At 38.0% G+C, this 20,232-nt stretch overlaps 1 protein-coding gene across 2 annotated transcripts; it reads left to right on the top strand.

The window, feature by feature from the left end:
• The first annotated feature begins 3,086 nt into the window (after positions 1-3,086).
• dgkab (diacylglycerol kinase, alpha b) lies at positions 3,087-19,560 on the top strand. 2 transcript variants are annotated; one of them, XM_034083464.1, is made up of 25 exons: positions 3,087-3,203; positions 4,057-4,137; positions 5,342-5,418; positions 5,894-6,038; positions 7,778-7,852; positions 7,995-8,044; positions 8,313-8,387; positions 8,617-8,733; positions 8,913-9,030; positions 9,163-9,251; positions 11,292-11,402; positions 11,497-11,595; positions 11,703-11,753; positions 12,092-12,166; positions 12,369-12,442; positions 12,579-12,653; positions 14,202-14,287; positions 14,368-14,457; positions 14,568-14,728; positions 14,816-14,880; positions 15,611-15,701; positions 15,791-15,971; positions 16,112-16,232; positions 16,463-16,523; positions 18,261-19,560. In XM_034083464.1, exons 2-25 carry the CDS (start codon positions 4,065-4,067, stop codon positions 18,339-18,341), a joined length of 2,241 nt encoding a protein of 746 aa, XP_033939355.1. In that variant the 5' UTR covers positions 3,087-3,203; positions 4,057-4,064; the 3' UTR covers positions 18,342-19,560. The 2 variants fall into 2 exon arrangements, with proteins under 2 accessions (XP_033939355.1, XP_033939356.1); XM_034083465.1 differs by lacking the exon at positions 12,092-12,166.
• Positions 19,561-20,232: the final 672 nt, after the last annotated feature.

Genomic DNA, 20,232 nt, shown 5'->3' on the forward strand with positions numbered 1-20,232 from the left:
GTGAACGAATCTTTCAAGTGAACTGAATCAAAAGATTCGTGTCCCCGAAGGGAATCGGAATTCCCATCACTAGTCGGCACCACGCAAACAACCCCAATGTAAAGTGAATGAGGCTCCTTTGTCGTGGTGCACACACGCATTTCTACAACGTGCATTGTGTGTAATGCAACTGTTAATTTTATTAAATTAGTTTGTTTTTAAGTAAGGCCAGAGCTTCAGCTGTGTCAAATAGATTGTTCCCTTTAGTTAACGTTATTTAAAAGATAATGATCATGTCCCCTGTATTGTATTACGAGCGTCCATTCCCATTGGATAACGGAGAATTTTACACCCGGAAGTAAGTAGCCTATTCTCCTTACTGTCGATTGATTTTATAGTGATATCTGCACTACTCATCGACTAAAAAACACCAAATTGTCCTTGTTAATTACACAACATTGATTGGTTTGAATTGTGTGCAATGCTTTTGTATTTTCCCCCTTCGATTCGGAGAAACAAATATTTTTTCGGAGTTTTTGGACGGCAGAAGACACTACACTACCCAGAATCCTCAGCTATCGTTTGGGACTACACCATGAACCCCGTGATCAGTCCTCAAGCTCTGTGATTGGTTGACCTCCAACTGCATTCCATATGAAAAAAAAAGGTTTCGTAAAAGAGAAAATCATACTTTATTCAGCAGTGCTTGCTTTACTCTTTGAAAGTCATCACATGAATGCATTGTAATAAATGGTTTGGCTGCATTAAATATTACACATCTGTCTTAGTTCTTTCTTTATCTACAGAGATCGGGCATCAGAATACACCGGAAACTATTCTTTTACCGTTCTGTTTTAATTTCACAATAAAGTTAGTAGTAATATTTTGTTTTGATATTATTGTTTTTTATTAACTACTAGACGACTGGGTCATGTTAAGACCATCTTTTTTTGGTTGCTATGGGTTTTTTCCATCGCTTTTGTGTTACAAATATCAAAACAATAACAAAATAATATTCGTCGTAAACTAAACCGGAAACAGCAGTATATTTTATTTTGTTAACACTGTAAACTTGACAGCCTTTTAACCCAAACCACCTACTGGTTAAAGCACGTTATTACACGTTTAGAGTAATTGCAATGCAGGAAGATTGTGTTGCTTTTTAATGACTGTTTAAAATGCCTTTTTCTTAATGTCTTTCATTTTTGTAACGCACTTTTGAATGTGTTATATTTTATGAAAACATTCAAATATTAAGAGTACATACAAAATAGTGGGAAAGTAGAAGGTCAATTATATAAATATAGAATAGAAAATATCAAGAAGATACTCAAATGATATCTAGAGTAAAACAGTTTAGTGCCTGATAGGAGGATGTGCTAACTAATAAGGCTTTAATTAAAGAAATGTGCAGAATACGACAGTGTAATGGTGGAAGTATACACACACATTGATAGATGTCTTGTAATGCACTGTTGATGAACCTGTGACCCAAGTTTTTCATTCATTGCATAACTACACTGTTGTGTATATGATATGTCAATAAACCTTAGAAAATCTTGAAATCTTGAAAGGGATGTGCAAAATAGCAATTATATACAGTCTTTAATGAACTATTAGAGAATAACGAGTAATGAACATGCTTTAAACGGATCTGCAGATAAATATTTAGTCTTCTCAAGCAACCAACTATCAAATATCTCGCCTGATTGTTGGCACTTGACAATCACCTTCACTGAATTTCATTCAGGTGTAACTAAAGTCTGATTTAAGGGTTGTTTATATTTCACATCATTAATCCAAATCTGTAAAGTAACTCAAATAAATGTAGTGGATTAAAAATACCAGGTTAACCTTAAAGAAAGCCCTCAGGATTATAAAAGACCCCCATCACCCCAGCCACAAACGGTTCTGTCTGCTGCAGTCTGGCAGGCGGTACCACAGCATTCGGACTAAAACCACCAGACTCAGGGACAGCTTCATCCCACAGGCTATACGATTATTAAACACCTGAATTTAGAAATAGCATTCATCTGGCTGCTACTTAGAAATTATTTATCTAATATATCATATTCCAATCACTTGTATATAGACCCTTATTGCACTATTTCACTATTTTTTCTGTGTATCTGTTTTATTGCGTAGCACTGTTGGAGGAGCCTGTGACCTAAGGGGGGGAGGGGGTAGGACACGTTCGATTCCTGTTTTGAATAGTGTGCCGTCGATGGGTTTCATTCCATTTCAAAGTCCTTTTGGACGCTCTGTGTAAACGTCGCGCATCCAATCACAGAGGTTGAGGACTGATCACGGGGTTTGTCAAGCTAAGCACATGGTGTAGTCCCAAACGATAGCTGAGGATTCTGGGTAGTGTAGTGTCTTCTGCCGTCCAAAAACTCCGAAAATATATTTGTTTCTCCGAATCGAAGGGGGAAAATACAAAAGCATTGTACACAATTCAAACCAGTCAATGTTGTGTAATTAACAAGGACAATTTGGTGTTTTTTAGTCGATGAGTAGTGCAGATATCACTGTAAAACCAATCGACAGTAAGGAGAATAGGCTACTTACTTCCGGGTGTAAAATTCTCCGTTATCCAATGGGAATGGACGCTCGTAATACAATACAGGGGACATGATCATTATCTTTTAAATAACGTTAACTGAAGGGAACAATCTATTTGACACAGCTGAAGCTCTGGCCTTCCTTAAAAACTAACTAATTTAATAAAAATAACAGTTGCATTACACACAATGCACGTTGTAGAAATGCGTGTGTGCACCACGACAAAGGAGCCTCATTCACTTTACATTGGGGTTGTTTGCGTGGTGCCGACACGCAAATGTAACAAAGTTCGTGACTCCACCACGCATTGTGGTGTTAAGGAGTCGTGGTGGAGTCACGCATTCTGGTGAGATCAGGTTGCAAAAAACAGCTCACAGATTGATTTGACATGTTGGCAGGGTCAAATAAATCAAAGTGCGCGTGCTTGTGTATGGTTATTTCGCTTGTGTTTGCTAACGCGCGCAGGGCGGTGGCACTAACAGTAATTATGTCTGTATTTAAACTCCTCCTCTGCCCTATTCCTTAATCTCCTATATCCGCTAATACCACCAGAGACATTTACTCACTAGCACAAACTGTCGTCAACAAAAACATCAAAGTTCCGTGACGTGAAGCTCCGAGTTTGGGACATATTTTTATTTGAAGTCTGACGAGAGAGGAAGGTAAGGAGCCTTCAATTGACTTGGTGTAAATAAACGTGCCTCGCCCTCAGCCTAGCCCTCTTCCTGTGTGGATGTCTGAACGCCTGTGCAGCACTTAATAGAGCAAAGTTAAAAGCAGTGGCTGTTACTCAGGCAGATAGCTTCACATTGTAATCCTATTTGATGGATGCCCCTTTTAAAAGGTTGAGATGTATTTGATTTACTCTAACAGTAGGTTACTGGTTAAGCTAGAATGATATTACAAAGTGTTTTTTGTGAGATAGGAGACATATGCAGAGAATATTGTTGGACACATTTACCAGCACAACCAATGCCTCGACAAGCTGCTGTTCAATTAAATATCCTATTCTGTTGGCGGCAGTTTTGTTTCATTGGGTGCTGACAATCAGGTGCTGATCCTGCATGTTATTACCGTTGTAACTTCATGTGGGCCGATCCTTATCTTGTCAAATCTTCTATTTTGCATGCATTCCTTGGAATTCCTCTGATTTATTTACATATTTCTAAAGGTGTCAACTAATCTGTGCATGACTGAACTCTTTGAATGTGGAATGATAGGTCTCGTTGTCACTGCACTGGTTGATAAAGATTCCTCAGCTATCAAATATACTGTCTAGATATCTGAAACCAGACTCTGGTTAATCAGTGTTTTTGAAGAGGCGAGTGTTTGAATATGTTGTTTGGAATCCAAGGAATGCATGCAAACCAGTTTATATGCGTCACTCACTGCCAAAACAGTGGAGGACCTACCTTTGAAATGAAACAGTTTACCCCTTTGGTTGTGGAGGCCTCTGTTGTGTTCAAAGCTTTGTGTTGGTGTCCTCCCACGGCCTCTTATTTTCTTTTTGCTCAGCCAAGTACATGGCCTCCTCTGGTGATGCAGAAGGATCTCTGACTCCTGTGGATTTTATCCAGCTGCAGCATTACATGGAAGGTCAGTTTCACCTCCTCACTCATTTCTGTAACTATTGGGTTTACAGAGTAAAACAGAAAGTAATACAATAAGAAGACATATTTGAAGGACATGTATTCAGATGTGAGATCTATGATTTAGAGGTGAGTTTACATATGTGTTTGATGAAAAAGCATGATTACAAATTATTTTAAAATACTTTAATATATTGTAATTTCAGTTGAAATGTAGGCATCAGGACAATACATTAAAAATAAAGTAAATTCATTGGATTTTTGAAAAAGACAATAGCGCTTATGAATTGTTCTCTTCTCACTTTATTAAGAGTTTATATAATATCACGTTTTTGTACAAATTAAACTGCCTGGCTGCTGTTTTTACGAGCATAATTGAAAAGATCTGAATACTTCTTCTAGCATTGAGTGTTTGGAAGTGACCACACAATGGTCAGTGACTTATTTAGTTGTATAAAAAAAGAAAGACATTAAGACATGAACTATACTTGATGAGGAAACATACACACTTACACACTTAAATCACAACCTTCTTGTAATCTTATGTTTTAGCTTATACCTCCGGCACAGAAGAAGAAAATGCTGAAACACCTGAGCCTGTGTGATGAATAAACATTCTACATTTAGACTTGATGGATCAGAGACTTTAATGAGTTTTAAGCTTCCTTCAAACTTGAGAATGTCTCCTTTGGGAGATCAATCGATATTCAAAAAAGGGAGAGCAGCAGTAGTCACTAAACATCATTGAATACATGACTGGGGAAGTTCCTAATCATTAAATTGCTTCTTAGGGATCCTTTGAGGATCATTCAGCAATAACTCAAATACACAAACAACAACTCGTAACTGTAAGTGCATGCGCCAGACTTCAAACTACTATTAGTGGATAGAGAGAAGCAGTCAGCAGGAAACTACAAGTTGAGCGGGGCTAAAAATATTCTCTATACCCTCAGAGGCTTTTAGATAATTGAAATGGGCTTTTAGTGTTACGTTGGGGGGGCAGAGGGTATTTGCACTGTTCGATAATTTATGAAGGGATAATTACACTGGACCTTAGAAAAATAAAATGTACGTCCTTCTCTACAAATAATGATGCTCTTGCAAATGTATCCTTGTTTTAACATTCATATTATAAATGTGTAATTAAATTGAATTTTGTGTGATCTTTATTCTTTTGTTTATTCACTCACTTTCTGTTGTTCTCTTTGCAGACAGCAGTTTGAGGGTGAAGGATGTGATCAAGGAGTTTCACGCCGGGGGTCGGCTGGCTCAGCACAGCTTCGGAGAGGTGAGTCATGCAAAGATCAATGATACACGTATTAAGTCTTTATTTTACAGGGTACAAAAAAAAAAATTTAAAATACATTTTGCACTACATTTCCTGAAAAAAAGGTTACATTTAGGTGTTTTTATAATAAAGAAAACAGGGATTTTTACAAAAGAAAATCTTCTTTTAAAACCAGGATAATAATTTTCAGGACAATGATATTTTATTTTATATATACGTAGATTTTTTTGCTTAACTACCTACATATCACATTTTGAGGCCCTCCATTTTTGAGCACTTCCTATTCGTTACATGGAATAAATGTTATTTTAGGTAAATTCATTTACACTTGGTCTCCATGGTCTTGTAATGAGTTGCAGATTAAAAATGTTCTAGGAAATTATTAGGGGATTATATAGGCCTACAGTAAAATGAAGCATTGCAATTAATATAAATGTTACACTGACACATTATTTGTTTTGACTTCTCTTCACAGTGCATGGATGCAGTGGGTTTCTCTCTCTTTCTCAAGACCTACCTAGAAGTGGACGACTTCCCTGCAGATTTCTGTCAGCGCCTTTTTCATTATTTTAGACACGTGGATCAGGATGGGTCCAATAAGTGCTCTCTGCCTAAAGGAGGTAAATCATGTTAAAAGCCCTATATCCTTTTACATAACAGCATAGAGCAGGTGTTAAGAGTTAAAGCTCTACAGTCATCAGCCCTGAGTGTGGCTGGTAATGTTCCAAATAACATACTGTAAACAATCAAAGGAAGGCAGGCAAGGCAAGGCAAGTTTATCTATATAGCACTTTTCAACACAAGGCAATTCAAAGTGCTTTACAAAAAATGAAAGACATTAAGAAAATGGCATTTAAAATCAGTCATTAAAAAGAAAAGATAATAAAATAAACATTAAAAGAAAAAATACATGGATAAAAGTTACAGTGCCGTTTAAGATGTGAATAGTTCAATTAAAAGCAGCGGCAAAAAGAAAAGTCTTTAGTCTGGATTTAAAAGTAGTCAGAGTTGCAGAGGACCTGCAGGTTTCTGGGAGTTTGTTCCAGATATTTGGAGCATAATAACTGAACGCTGCTTCTCCATGTTTAGTTCTGACTCTGGGGACAGAAAGCTGATCAGTCCCTGAAGACCTGAGAGATCTGGATGGTTCATAATTTAGCAGGAGGTCAGAAGTGTATTTTGGGCCTAAACCATTCAGTGCTTTATAAACCAGCAGCAGTATTTTGAAATCTATTCTTTGACACACAGGAAGCCAGTGTAAAGACTTCAGAACAGGAGTGATGTGATCCACTTTCTTAGTGTTAGTGAGGACTCGAGCAGCGGCGTTCTGAATCAGCTGCAGCTTTCTAATAGATTTTTTAGTGAGACCTGTGAAGACACCATTACAGTAGTCCAGTCTACTGAAGATAAAAGCATGGAGAAGTTTTTCCAAATCCTGCTGTGACATTAGTCTTTTAATCCTAGATATGTTCTTTAGGTGATAGTAAGCTGATTTAGTAACTGTTTTAATGTGACTGTTGAAACTCAGGTCAGAGTCCATGACTACACCTAGATTTCTGGCTTTATCTGTTGTTTTGAACATTGCAGAATAAAGCTCAGCGCTAACTTTTATACGTTCTGCCTTGGCTCCAAAAACCATTACCTCAGTTTTATCTTTGTTTAATTGGAGAAAGTTCTGACACATCCAGTCATTGATTTGTTCAATGCACTTACTCAGTGTTTGAATTGGAGCATAGTCTCCTGGTGAAATTGTTACGTAAATGTGTGTGTCATCCGCATAGCTATGGTAACTTATTTTGTTGTTCTTCATTATCTGAGCCAGTGGTAGCATGTAGATGTTAAAGAGAAGAGGCCCCAAGATGGAGCCTTGAGGTACCCCACATGTCATATTTGTCAACTCAGATGTGTATTTACCTATAGAAACAAAGTTTTTTCTGTCCTTTAAGTAGGATTCAAACCAATTTAGAACTGTTTCCGAAAGTCCCACCCAGTTTTCCAGTCGGTCGAGTAATATGTTGTGGGCAACAGTGTCAAACGCAGCACTGAGATCTAATAATACTAACACTGAAGGAAGAAAGAAAGAGTATTTCCTGTAGGACGCTGTCCGACGCCCACCTGTTTGTTTGTTTGTTTTTATCTTGTTGAGCTGCTTCATAGGAATGAAGCTGTGGGCGTAGAAAATCTTTGGAGATTACTGCACCTATTCCAAAATAACCAACGTTTGACTAAATACTTGCTCTTATAGTTTTATTGCTGCAGTCTAACATCTTATTCCGGAAGGAAACAAAACAAGACTTGCAGTTTCAGACCTCAGTAATATATTAAAGGTGTCTGTATTTCTATATTTCTTTGTCTTAAGGCAGGGTCTCTCTTAGTGACGTGTCCTGTTACTTCTCGGTGCTGGAGGAAGGACAGCCACGTGAAAAACTTGAATGTGGGTATCATCTTGATTTGATCATTTAACAATAAGTTTATTATATTGCAACTGGATTTAATGTACATTTTCATTGATTTGAACATTTTGAGGAGGAGGATAAATATGGCTGAAGCACTGACTGCCTTTGTTTTGTTTGTAGTTACTTACAAACTTTACGATAAAGACTGCAACCAACTCCTGGACAGCTCTGTAAGTTACTCACAATGACTAACACACACTATTCACCTAGAACAGTTGACATGTGTTCATTTATTGTTGCATTTAGTTCTGCAAAAAAATAAGTCTAATTTACATTTTTGTTGTGTTGGTCTTAGACCTACAGTATAGTAACACATGACCCTCTTTAAAGTAAAATGTAGAGCACACAGCATACTTGTCAGAGGTAACGATATCTTGCACATTGAAAAAGAAGAACATGTCTACTGTGAATACAAAATATGCTTTTTTTCTCCATCAGGAAGTGGATCGTATAATCACCCAGATGATGAGAGCTGCTGATTACCTGGGATGGGATGCGACTGAACTCAGACCAGTATGAGTCTCATGTTGATGTCTTTTTCATTTAAAGCTTTAAATAATAAATATGTTATCTGAAAAAAATCAACATGAGGGTATAATAATTAAGAATCTTTAGTAGGAGGGTTATAATAAGTGTTACATTACAAATAGACCTTAATAACAGCAGCTAAGATATGTGAAATGAAGCTAACTGTGCAGCAGTTTGATAGTAAATAACATGCTTTTTTTTTGTCTGTGTACAGGTGCTCAAAGAAATGATGACAGCGTTCGATGTGGACGACAGTGGGTATGTCACTCTGGAGGAATGGGTGAAAGGAGGCATGAACAATGTGCCTTTACTTGTCCTGCTCGGACTGAAGGTAAGTGAACAAGCATTTGACACATAAAACACTCTCATGTCCCCTCAACACCCCCTGTTTTGTCAGTGTTGCTCGGGTTTAACCCACTTAAATTGCTCGCCTTTGCTCTTATTGCAGTGTGGTTTTCTGGGGTTCTTGTTCTTTCTAATTTAGTATTTCTTTCTCCCTCTCCCCTGCAGATGACAGAGAGGGATGGACAGCACATTTGGAGGATGAAGCACTTCAACAAGCCGACCTACTGCAGCGTGTGTCAGAACATGCTGCTCGGCCTCGGGAAGCAGGGACTCTGCTGCACCTGTAAGAGCTCAGCGCCGCCACTAGGGGGCCGCCACGCACCGCACACACTGCACAAGTGATGAGGAGTAGTCACACATTGTGCCATTTGCTATAGAATAATAATTCCTAACCTTCCTTCTTCTTGCCCCTCAGGTTGCAAGTACACTGTCCACAGTCGATGTGCCAACAAGAATCCTGAACCCTGTTCTCGTACCTTTGTGAAATCAAAAAACGAGATTGGTGTAAGGACACACACAAACACTTTATGAACATGTCCTTACATTGGATTTGTTGTCGTTTTTTAAATCAGCAAGATACATTTAGTTTTTTTGATATTTGTTCTTTTCCATTTATCAACATAACAACAACAAAGATACATTAAACTTTCTTTCAATGCTTTTTTCAACATCAATTTAAATCAGGCTGAGAAACATATCACTTAAAGGTGGGGTAGGTAATTTTGGAGAAACCAGTTCGAGTGCGCTAGAATTTGAAAGTACACAGCCGGAAAAAATCTGCCACTTCCTTACAGAGCCCCTCCTCCAACACACACGAACACGCACATGACCAATGAGGGCACGAGATACACTGTCAGCATGCCAATTGCACGCTCCCTCAAAACTTGCGACATCTGTGGCATTGTGCTGTGTGATAAAACTGAACATTTCAGAGTGGCCTTTTATTGTGGCCAGCCTAAGGCACACCTGTGCAATAATCATGCTGTCTAATCAGCATCTTGATATGCCGCACCTGTGAGGTGGGATGGATTATCTCGGCAAAGGAAAAGTGCTCACTATCACAGATTTTTTCAGATTTGTGAACAATATTTGAGATAAATGGTTATTTTGTGTATACAGAAAATGTTTTAGATCTTTGAGTTCATCTCATGAAAAATGGGAGCAAAAACAAAAGCACATATGGAAGGCTGACAGGCAGGTAGGCCATCCAGTTACTTTAGCCGGGCCGGCTAAAATGATTGGTCGTGCTTTTTACAGTACTACGGGTTCCACAGATGACATTTTTTGAATGGATTTTTTTGTCAAAGCACTTAGGATATTCATTGCTATCGGGATTTTAAGAGCATTCCATGGAATATAACAAAAAGTGTATCTCGAGCCGGTTTCTCAAACTTACCTATACCCACCTTGGCTGCAACTAACTATTAGTTGCATGTTCTGCATGTCTGCTCAATGTCCTGATTTGGCACAATATGTGTTTCTTTTATTTTCTGATGTATATTCATTCAAGCACAGTGGAAAATCTGTACATATCATCAGTTTACTGGCCAGGTTTCGTCTGCTGCTTCCGGAGGTTTGATTTGCCAGTGTGCTTAAGGGGTTTTAGATCTGTTGATGCACGTCTGCCTGTCATTAGTTTTTCAAAAATATGATGTCTAACAATGTGCATAACTTCCACAGGTGCTATAAAGAGGGTGTGCTCTGCGCTAATTATCTTAAAGTCAACGATAACATAATTTCCCTGAAATCATTCAGGGCTGGGCTGGGGTTTGGCACCACTCTAATGAACATCCAGTTGGTCCTGGGGCGAAAGTTTAACATCATGTAAAGACTTGCCTTGACATTATGGGTAGAAGAATGTGTGAACGTCAGTGATTGATTCGATTTATTTCAGGAATTAGAAAAACCACTGCACATTGCAGGGTTAACAATATCTTATAAGATATATATATCTCTTGATCATAAAAAATAAACAGGGGTAATATATAACTTATTTAGTTATAGTAAGTAGAAATAGTCACTAAAGTACTTACGTTCTTGTGTGAGCTGCATCTTAAATGATTATTTAAGATATACTTTATTAATCCCAAATTGCGAAATGCAGCAGCATGTAAAACAAAGTATTGCACACAATTAGAATTAAAACAGAGTAGAAAATGAGCAATTATACAATATAAACATCTCAAAATAGAAGAAAAAAACAAACTAAAAGAATGAAAATATAAAAGTTGACCTTGAAGATACAAATCTGTAAACTGTGACAGCTAACACAATATAAAAGTGGGATATCATTTACATTTAGTGTGCAAGAATGGCATATTCAATTAAATATAAATATAAAATGTACAGTTTGAAGTTATAAGCCCAGTTAACAAAAGAGAAACTATCATACTCCCCTCCCCTGTCAACTTCTGGGTCATTTGAAACAGACAACAAAGAATGAGTTTTAATCTTGCTATTGATCAAACGGTTTAAATGAATCTTAGAAAGGAATGATATACATATTTTCCTGAACACTCTGTTTTGCTCTCCTCTGTGTCTCAGATCGCGGCTCACGACTGGATCAGAGCGGACTGTAACTCCAACAAGTGTCAGGTCTGCCACAAGAAGATCAAAACTCTGGCCGGGAGGCGTTGTGTGTGGTGTCAGGAATTGGTGAGGAGTGTGCTCATGTTTGGAAACACTGAAATAACTAGAGAAGATACATTTTCTTTTAATATATGCTCGCTAAATGTTGTCTCTTTTTAAGCGTCACGATGAGTGTATTTTCTCCGGCTTATCGTCCTGTGATTGTGGGCCACTAAGAGATCATATACTGCCTCCGTGGGCCATATTCCCCATCTCAAAGGTAAAATTAGCAACACAAGGAATGTGCTTTACCAAAATTAGAAATATTGTCAGTGAATTGTTTGTGGTGTAGTTGTTAGAATATTTTAATTTAATTGTATTTTTCAGGAGGAGGACAGCAGCCTGTTGAATGTCACCCCTGACGGCCACATCCTGCAGGTCTGCATCATCAAATCTTCTTAAGACATTTTATTCCTTATCCCACTGTACACCCATGTTTTCTCTGTGAGGTTTATTTCAAATTGCCTGCTCAAACCACCATCTGCATATCATTGCTTTAGGGAGATTCTCTACTTTCAGTGATTTGTCGTGTTAAAAAAGACTGGGCCAATGCCTTTGTAGTCTGTTCGATTAAGTAAATAAATGTGACATAAAATAAGAATAAAATCATCCTCAGCAATATTTTTGACAATATTAAAGCAACACATATAAAAAATAAATATGAACTTTGGGATGCGTGCTTTGATATTTCCTGTCCCTCATTATATGTTCACAAGGGGTTGTCGCTGAAGGCAACAAAAGGCCAATCATTGGTTGCCAATTTCTCCAGGAGAGGACAGAAAGAAGCCATGGTGAATGGCGGTCATGTATAAACCAAAGCTATTTTCTTTAAAAACTCAACATTTTTCAGACAGCAGAAGTTTGCATGATGCTGCACCACAGCAGCCTCACTCAAAGCATGTGTTCACACATTCAATCCTTACAATATGTATGTGTTTTTCAGGTGATTTACATTATCTATTGGATCTGAATCTGTCATGTTTTCTTCTTCAGATCGTTCCGGTTTCAGACAGGCACCCTCTGCTGGTGTTTGTGAACCCAAAGAGTGGAGGAATGCAGGGGGAACGGTAAGCAGATTAAAATCTCCATATGATGGTGACATGTTCTTTACTCCTAGTGCCAAAGTGTTCTACTAATTCTCATTTCATCTTTGGAATAGGAATATCCTTTTCATTTGTGTGCTTCCTTCTGTTTGTTCCACAGAGTGCTCAGGAAGTTTCAGTACCTGCTGAACCCGCGTCAGGTGTACAACCTCTCCAACGGGGGTCCTGCACCAGGGTACTGTACACTTTCACCACCATTACTGTACATATGTACGACCATGTCTTCAATGTTTCACAAACATACATGTAATGCATAATAATTGTGTAAGTGCAATAATGCTAGATAACAATAATTCATTATAAAAGCCGTTAATGACTACCAAATACTTCCTAATAATAAACTGAATATTGGCCTTTTTCACAAGAGTTATTTTTAAATATAAGTCCCTTTTTTGTAATAAAATATATTATTTTATATGGAATTATAACCATTATATTCATAAATGGTCAATGGTCATATTATTAAGAACACAAAACGTTCTAAAATGATTGTTTACTTCACTTAATTCACTTCAACTCCCACGGAGAATAACTTAAAATCACATTATAATCATAGGATAACAGTGCTGTTGTGGCAATTTAGCACTCACAACAGGAAAGAATGAAACAGAGAGGGATCAATAAAACACAAACACAGGTACTGTTACGGTGGGTGAAGCAAGCAGGACCCAAATGCAGATTACACTGATATTGCCTTTATTTCAAGGATAAAATAATAACTTGGACAACACAGAACACTCACCGGTGAACTCATTCACAAACAAAAGACGAAACCAACACTGAACACAGGAAGGGACAAGACTAAATACAGGGAGGGGTAATCACAAGACGAGAAACAGCCGGGCAGGGGAGGAGAATCACAAGGGCGACAGGTGAACACAATCAGACAATTAGACACACCAGGGATACTAACGACAGGGGAAAAACACAGGTAGAAGGACCAGACAATATACAAGGAAGAAAACACCCAAAACAAGACATACAACACGTAACATAACACAATAATCTTAACAGGTATAGTTGATCAATTATTATTTCGTTGTACAACAATTAATTATTAACGAGGAAAACATTACCTCTGCTCTCAAGTAGTCCTACAGCAATGCTTTTAAGTAGTAGAACTTTACAGAAACATATATAGGATTCTACACAGGATGCACACACATTTCCTTACATTAGCTAACACACAATATCACATGTTCTGCCTCTGAATGCTATACTTGTATGTTCCAGATATAGAAAGTTTACTTATCTCATGACGTCCTTTAGGAGTGGTCAACTAACAAAGGTTAACTGTTTTTATAACCTAAGGCCTTTTCTGAACTTCCTCCAACCTCGATGTCAGCTCACTTAAAATGAATACATCTATTGATAATTCAGAACGACCATTGTCTCTCTAACTCATCATATGGAATACCATGTAACATTAAATGAATATACCAGAAATACGCTGTATTAAACTTTCTGCTATAACAGTGCTTGCTAATGATGTATTACAAGTATGAATGAAACATGTGACAATTAAATTATATCACAGTTTTAAGTCCTTTTAACTCTTTATAAAATGCTTAATCATTTGTAATAATTACTGTAATTGTGAATATTTACAGGCGATATTATTTATAATTAGAAAGTGGTAAAAACAGATTTTAATGCATTTAAGGTTTTGTAATAAAGCATTCTAGACAATGAGCTTAATGTCATGTTTTCTCTGTTTCTTCAGACTTCACTTCTTCCGCAGTCTGGATCAGTACAGGATCCTGGTGTGTGGAGGAGACGGCACCGTCGGCTGGCTCCTGGATGCTATAGGTACTTAGGGTCCTTTTTGGGTTTAGAGAGGTAATAAAGGAAACCATCTCTAAATATAATAAATGTTCCTGTGATTTCAGACAAAGCAGACCTGCAGGTGCGTCATCCGGTGGCTGTCTTGCCTCTGGGCACCGGGAACGACCTCGCCCGCTGTCTGCGCTGGGGAGGAGGTGAAGCCCCCAGCACATTACTGTACCTCTAAACATCACTGAGGTGTTGTGACTACTAGCGTTGGAGCTCCGTGTCTTACCCTTTCTGCTTCTTCTGTATCTTGTGAAAGGCTACGATGGGTCAAACTTGAGAGAGATCCTAAAGGAGGTTGAAGCTAGCGAGCAGGTTCCCATGGACCGCTGGAGCATCCAGGTGATACCAGAAGACCCCCAGGACGCAGGAGACCCTGTGCCCTACGAGATCATTAACAACTACTTTTCTATTGGAGTGGTGAGTCACTGCCAAAGCATGAAAGGAATAATGACATTAAACATTTACATTTCTTAATGAAAATTAATTGAAATGTGTGTTTGACAGGATGCCTCTATTGCGCATCGTTTCCACTCCATGAGAGAGAAACACCCGCGGAGATTCAACAGCAGGTGAGGGTTCGGAATTGTAGAGAGAGAGAGTATTAAACAAAAGGATTGCACAGCTTTTGCGTCATTTAAACATATAAGGCAAAAATAAGTGGTGTAGTTCTAAAAACATCAATAAAGTTTAAATCTTCCCCTTAGGGCTGCTGATTAAATAACATCTCCAGTATCCTCTCCTTTTTGCCTTTTAATTAGTAATTTGCATACATTTTCTGGTAAAATGTCCCATTTCTATACATGCAAATCAGCATCATTGGGGTACAGAATATCAAAATAACAAAGATGTAGAGAAAATGTTAGCGTCTTCAGAGAGTTGGTGGCAACCGAAGCAAACTTATAAGTGGTTTCACTCAACCTTATTCATTTTGCTATCGAATGATGGTTGTGTTGTGAAAATAAATAATTTAAACTAAGAATAAAATACATTTAAATAAAAACAAAAAATAAGGTTTTTAAAATAGAATAGACAAATATGTTCTTCCTCCTTCCCCAAGTTATTGGCTGACATCTCTCCCTTTGCTCTTTTAATTGCTTTGGCCAAGTTTTAATGGCACTCACCACCCCATATGATAATTGGAGAACAAAAATCCAACGCAATACATTATGCGTGCGTTTACACTATAAAATCACTAGTCCATTATCTTTTGTGAACCAAATCTTGAGAAGGGGAAATCTATTCTTTGTTCATTTTAGACTTTTGAAAAATGTCTAACGTGAAGCTCTCTTTTTGTATAAGAATGAAGAACAAACTTTGGTATTTGGAATTTGCCACTTCTGAAACCATCTCTGCCACTTGCAAGAAGCTGAAGGAGTGTCTTATGATTCAGGTGAGATGTCTATAAGTCATGTAGCAATTTTTATTTTAAAGGAGTATTTGTACTTCACATAAGAGCTAATCTTGTTTTGCCTCCCCCAGTGCTGTGGGAGGTCTCTGGATCTGAGCAGTATGTCCCTGGAGGGCATAGCTGTCCTCAACATACCCAGCATGCACGGAGGCTCCAACCTCTGGGGCGAGTCCAAGAAGTGTGACGGTGCTCCAGAGGCAGAGCACAGCGAGGTTATCACTGACCCTGAACTTCTTAAAACAGTCTCTCAAGGTCTGTACTATCTTAAATCACCACATTTATTGTTTCTAAATATTATCTTGACGTTATGGCATGAACCTGGTTTTATGATGCTGATTCAATCTTTTACAAACAATTTGAACTTGATCTGTGTGTTTCTCTGTGTGCTGCAGATATCAGTGATAGGCGTATGGAGGTGGTGGGGCTGGAAGGAGCCATAGAGATGGGACAGATCTACACTAAAATGAAGAGCGCCGGGCACAGACTGGCACAGACTTCCCAAATCACCATCAGGTTGTTCACTTTTACCTACAGGGGGCTGACAATAATAACAAGAATACATGACAATATGAAACAAGAACTACAAGAATGTATGTGGCTGCTGTTTTTGATTCCATTTTACTGTCTGATGTTCTGATTTGTAATCCCTCTCTATGCCATCCAATGTAAACAGAGAAACACTTGACATATGGTTCGGGTAAAGTATATTTAAATCTGACTTTCTCTATCTTCCCTGTGTGCAGGACAATCAAAGCCCTGCCCATGCAGATTGATGGGGAGCCGTGGATGCAGCCTCCGTGTACTGTAAGTGATATTAACCAATCCAATTCAGTGCCAAGAGATGTTACATATCAGACTAGTAATTAAACCCAGTGGTTAGAGCATCGTAATGAACAACAAAGTTGTTATTATTTGAAGAGTTATTTTCATACCTGTGGCCGAGACACATGGCTCGTACGGCATAGATAAAATAAACTGAGATTAAAGGAATGGTCCACTCATTAGATAATTAATCAAAACTTCAGTATTTAGTGAAACATTATGTTTAAACCATACCCTGAAGAAATCAGCGATATTCCCCGGTAAATAATGATTTTATAGCTCTTTTTTATCAAAACCTTTATATTCCGTCTGGCCGCCGCCATTTTTGCCATTTTCAGTAGTCACGTGATGGTCGTGACGTCATCCATGCGTTCATTTTGTCAACACACGGAAACATGGCTGAATATTTGAGTTCGGACTCGTCAGCAGAGGAAGAAGTTTTGATGTTTTATCAGTATGACAATACGACACCCTCTGTCCGTAGACCCTCACATCGTACAAGGAAAAACTTCCGAAGAAAACCCCCAGTTTAAAGGGAACATGGGAGAAACCTCAGGGAGAGCAACAGAGGAGGGATCCCTCTCCCAGGACGGACAGACGTGCAATAGATGCCGTGTGTAAATTGAAAAGATAATACATTTGCAACATAGGTCGTCCAAATGTTTGGAAATGCATGTGTGTATAATAGGAAGATGATATAAGATACTATATGTATGCATGTAGTACCACCCTTGCTAGCGATTCCCTCTCTAGTTTAGCATACTCAGCTTCGTTGTCCCTGGCCATAGAATCACGATTTTATGGGGCCGGAAAAAACTGGGGGAAAATACACACTAGTCGGTACTACGCTATATGGAAAGGCCACCAAAAACTGTCCTGGCCTGGACGCTAAAGGACGTTAAAACGGGACTAGCCGCTGCAATGGAAATGCGCTATAACATACCTTATTCTTACTCCGAGCACTACTTCTGCTCCTCCGTCGCTTCACACTTGGAGAGGTCGATTTCTCAACTGGCCGAACTGGTGTCCTGGTCGGTGATGACACCAGAAAGACCGATGGTACTGCATCTCCATTAAGTAATGGTTGTTCCATAAATCCCATGTTATGTTTTATCATACTCTCAGAGTAGTCGTCCGGAAATTTGAAATGTTCGCTGCATACATGAGCCTGTGAATCTTTCGGTTCGGGCCGGCCACATTTCGCTAGCCACTGCCTCTGAATGTACTTCTTACGCTTACCTATATTTCGCGATACAGTGAGGCATATTTGAAGAGAGAAACTACAGTAAATAACATGGAGATCAACGTGTCCTCGAAAACCAAACGCATGGTTTACGTCACGTCCGGAGAATGGCGGCGCCCACAGTGTTGATGTTATTTCGGTATATAATCAGTTTAAAATCACTGATAATGTCATCGGATTAAAATAAAAAAAGAAAGACTGGCAGAGACTGGTCTGTTTTATCGGATGATAATTATTTAAAAATGAGTGTCATGAGCATACCATTCCTTTAACCCTGATTAGGGCTATCAAGGAGAACGAGTTTGAAGGCTACTTAATATTATTTGAATTTAGAAGTCGATTTTATCCAATGTGTATTACAGTTATTGAGACATTAAAAAAAATCATTATTATTATTATTATTATTAGCTGATGTGATATTCATTATTTTAAAGGAATTTCAAGATTCACCAATATTTATTTATTTTTTATTATAGATCCACATAACTCACAAGAACCAAGCTAACATGCTGATGGCTGTACCAACAAAACCAAGCGGCTTCTTTCACCTCAAATGAACCAACACTTCGTACTCCAGTCTGCTGAGGGTCACAACAGAGCAACTTTATTATTGTGAATAACGCAGAATGGGGTGTTAAAAGATATTTGCTTTCTGTTTCTACTATTAAGTATTATTGTGTATTGTGTCTTTTGCACGTAATCCATGATATAATTATACATAATTATAAGTGCAGACAGCTTGCCAGAGAGAACACTGACCAAATCAAAGTCAGTCCACTGTGATTGTGTGCCAAATGTAATGCAATCCTTTTTTGTGTGTTTGTAAAAAGAAGAACATGGCATGTTGTGTATCTTGAGTGTATAGATAAGAAATATCATTGTTTATCAAATGTTGTGATAGCATTTTGTATTTACTAGTATTTATAGTGTATTGCTGGTTCACCTGTTCCTCCTAATGCAGCTGGTGCAACCTGCTTCACTTTATTCAACAACCCTGTACTACCTGTCTATTCTCATGTCCTTCTGACTAAAAGAAGTGTTTACTGTTTCTTAGATAGTCGAAAAAACTGATTTCAGAATCGATTGAATGTAAAAGGACTTTTATAAAGATTTGCTCGACATTTATAACTGTCAAAGGCCAGAGGGAGTTTGATACATCTCTTCTAAGATGTTCCACATTTGGTTTAAAAAGATAGCATTCAATTGTTTTTTATACATCAATGTACCCTGGATAGTAATGTTAGTTTCATACATGTTGTTGTCCTGTAACTTTGCCAAAAATGTATTTCTCTGCATTAAGATTGTCACAAAAATACACAGAAACTTTCTGAGACCTAATGAAACGAGATATTACCAACCTAGTATCTATGGATATTCAGTCTTGTGTTGGATTTTCAGTGTGCTTGTATACATGTAACATGATTGTCTTAATGTTCAATTGTGTGGTCATCCTTTGCCTGTGACTTGACAATATTGCATACTCTGTGTCAGTAGGATGCTTATATAGCATTAGCATAACATTGTCCTCTTAATTAATTACAATCCGTCACACACCTACAAGTGTGTTTGTAATACAGTGTACATCCTCTCACCGTTTAACACTTGCGAAGATCTTTCTGTATGTTGCAGGTGAATATTGAGCTATAAAAGATTTGGTAACAATTAAATGAGACACAAAAAGATGCTTCAGTATTTATTATGCGAATACAAACCCTCCATTTTCATCTAATTCTTAAACTCTTTTAGGGAAAATTATCAGTTTGCCCAAATGTTATCTTAAAAATGTGCTACTAAATGGAAAATAATAAAAACATCTAGTATCATATGTACTTCCATGTGTATTCGTTATAAAGTATGTTAAATAATATTGCTTATATTCCAAACGATCAGACTTGTGTTTTAATTTGATGTATTAAGTGTATGCACAACTCCTCTGCATGCAGCCTACTTTTCAAAAATCCCGAAACTAAGTTGCTTAAATCCCCCTAAAGCCCAAGCATGGTAGCATACGGCATGATTTGCATCAATGTAGGAGGAAAAGCAGGAGGAATAATCCAGAAGTGGTGGAGAGAAGTGCCAACAGAAAACACGAGGTTCAGTGTATGGTGTGTGTTTGTTTGAGACATCATTTAGTTTCAAGGAATACAGAAACAGGAGTACTGTTTATCGTTTATTTATTTGATCAAAACTGATTAAACAAAGAAAACAAACATTTAATAATAAAACACAAGAACTCACAGATGATCAGCTCATTAAGAACTGATGTGTTTGACCTGAAGTCACTGAAGAGCTGCATTAGTTTTGAGAGCCTTAATCCTTGCAATGTCCCGTCTAGACTGACATTTTATATTCATACTGTGAACCACGCAATCAGGCCTCAAACCCCTAAATATAAACTCCACTAACAAGCGGTTTCCTCCAACTGCAGGTTATTTCCTCTGATGAATA

This window comes from Pseudochaenichthys georgianus, chromosome 5 (genome assembly GCF_902827115.2).
Source record: "Pseudochaenichthys georgianus chromosome 5, fPseGeo1.2, whole genome shotgun sequence".
NCBI classification, from domain to species: Eukaryota; Metazoa; Chordata; class Actinopteri; order Perciformes; family Channichthyidae; genus Pseudochaenichthys; species Pseudochaenichthys georgianus.

Bases quoted from the DNA above. Each gene is read 5' to 3' on its own strand.
- dgkab (XM_034083464.1), top strand. From the start codon at position 4,065: ATGGCCTCCTCTGGTGATGCAGAAGGATCTCTGACTCCTGTGGATTTT. The intron at 12,443-12,578 runs GTAAGCAGATTA...TTTGTTCCACAG, and splicing joins GGAGGAATGCAGGGGGAACG to AGTGCTCAGGAAGTTTCAGT. The intron at 14,288-14,367 runs GTACTTAGGGTC...CTGTGATTTCAG, and splicing joins CTGGCTCCTGGATGCTATAG to ACAAAGCAGACCTGCAGGTG.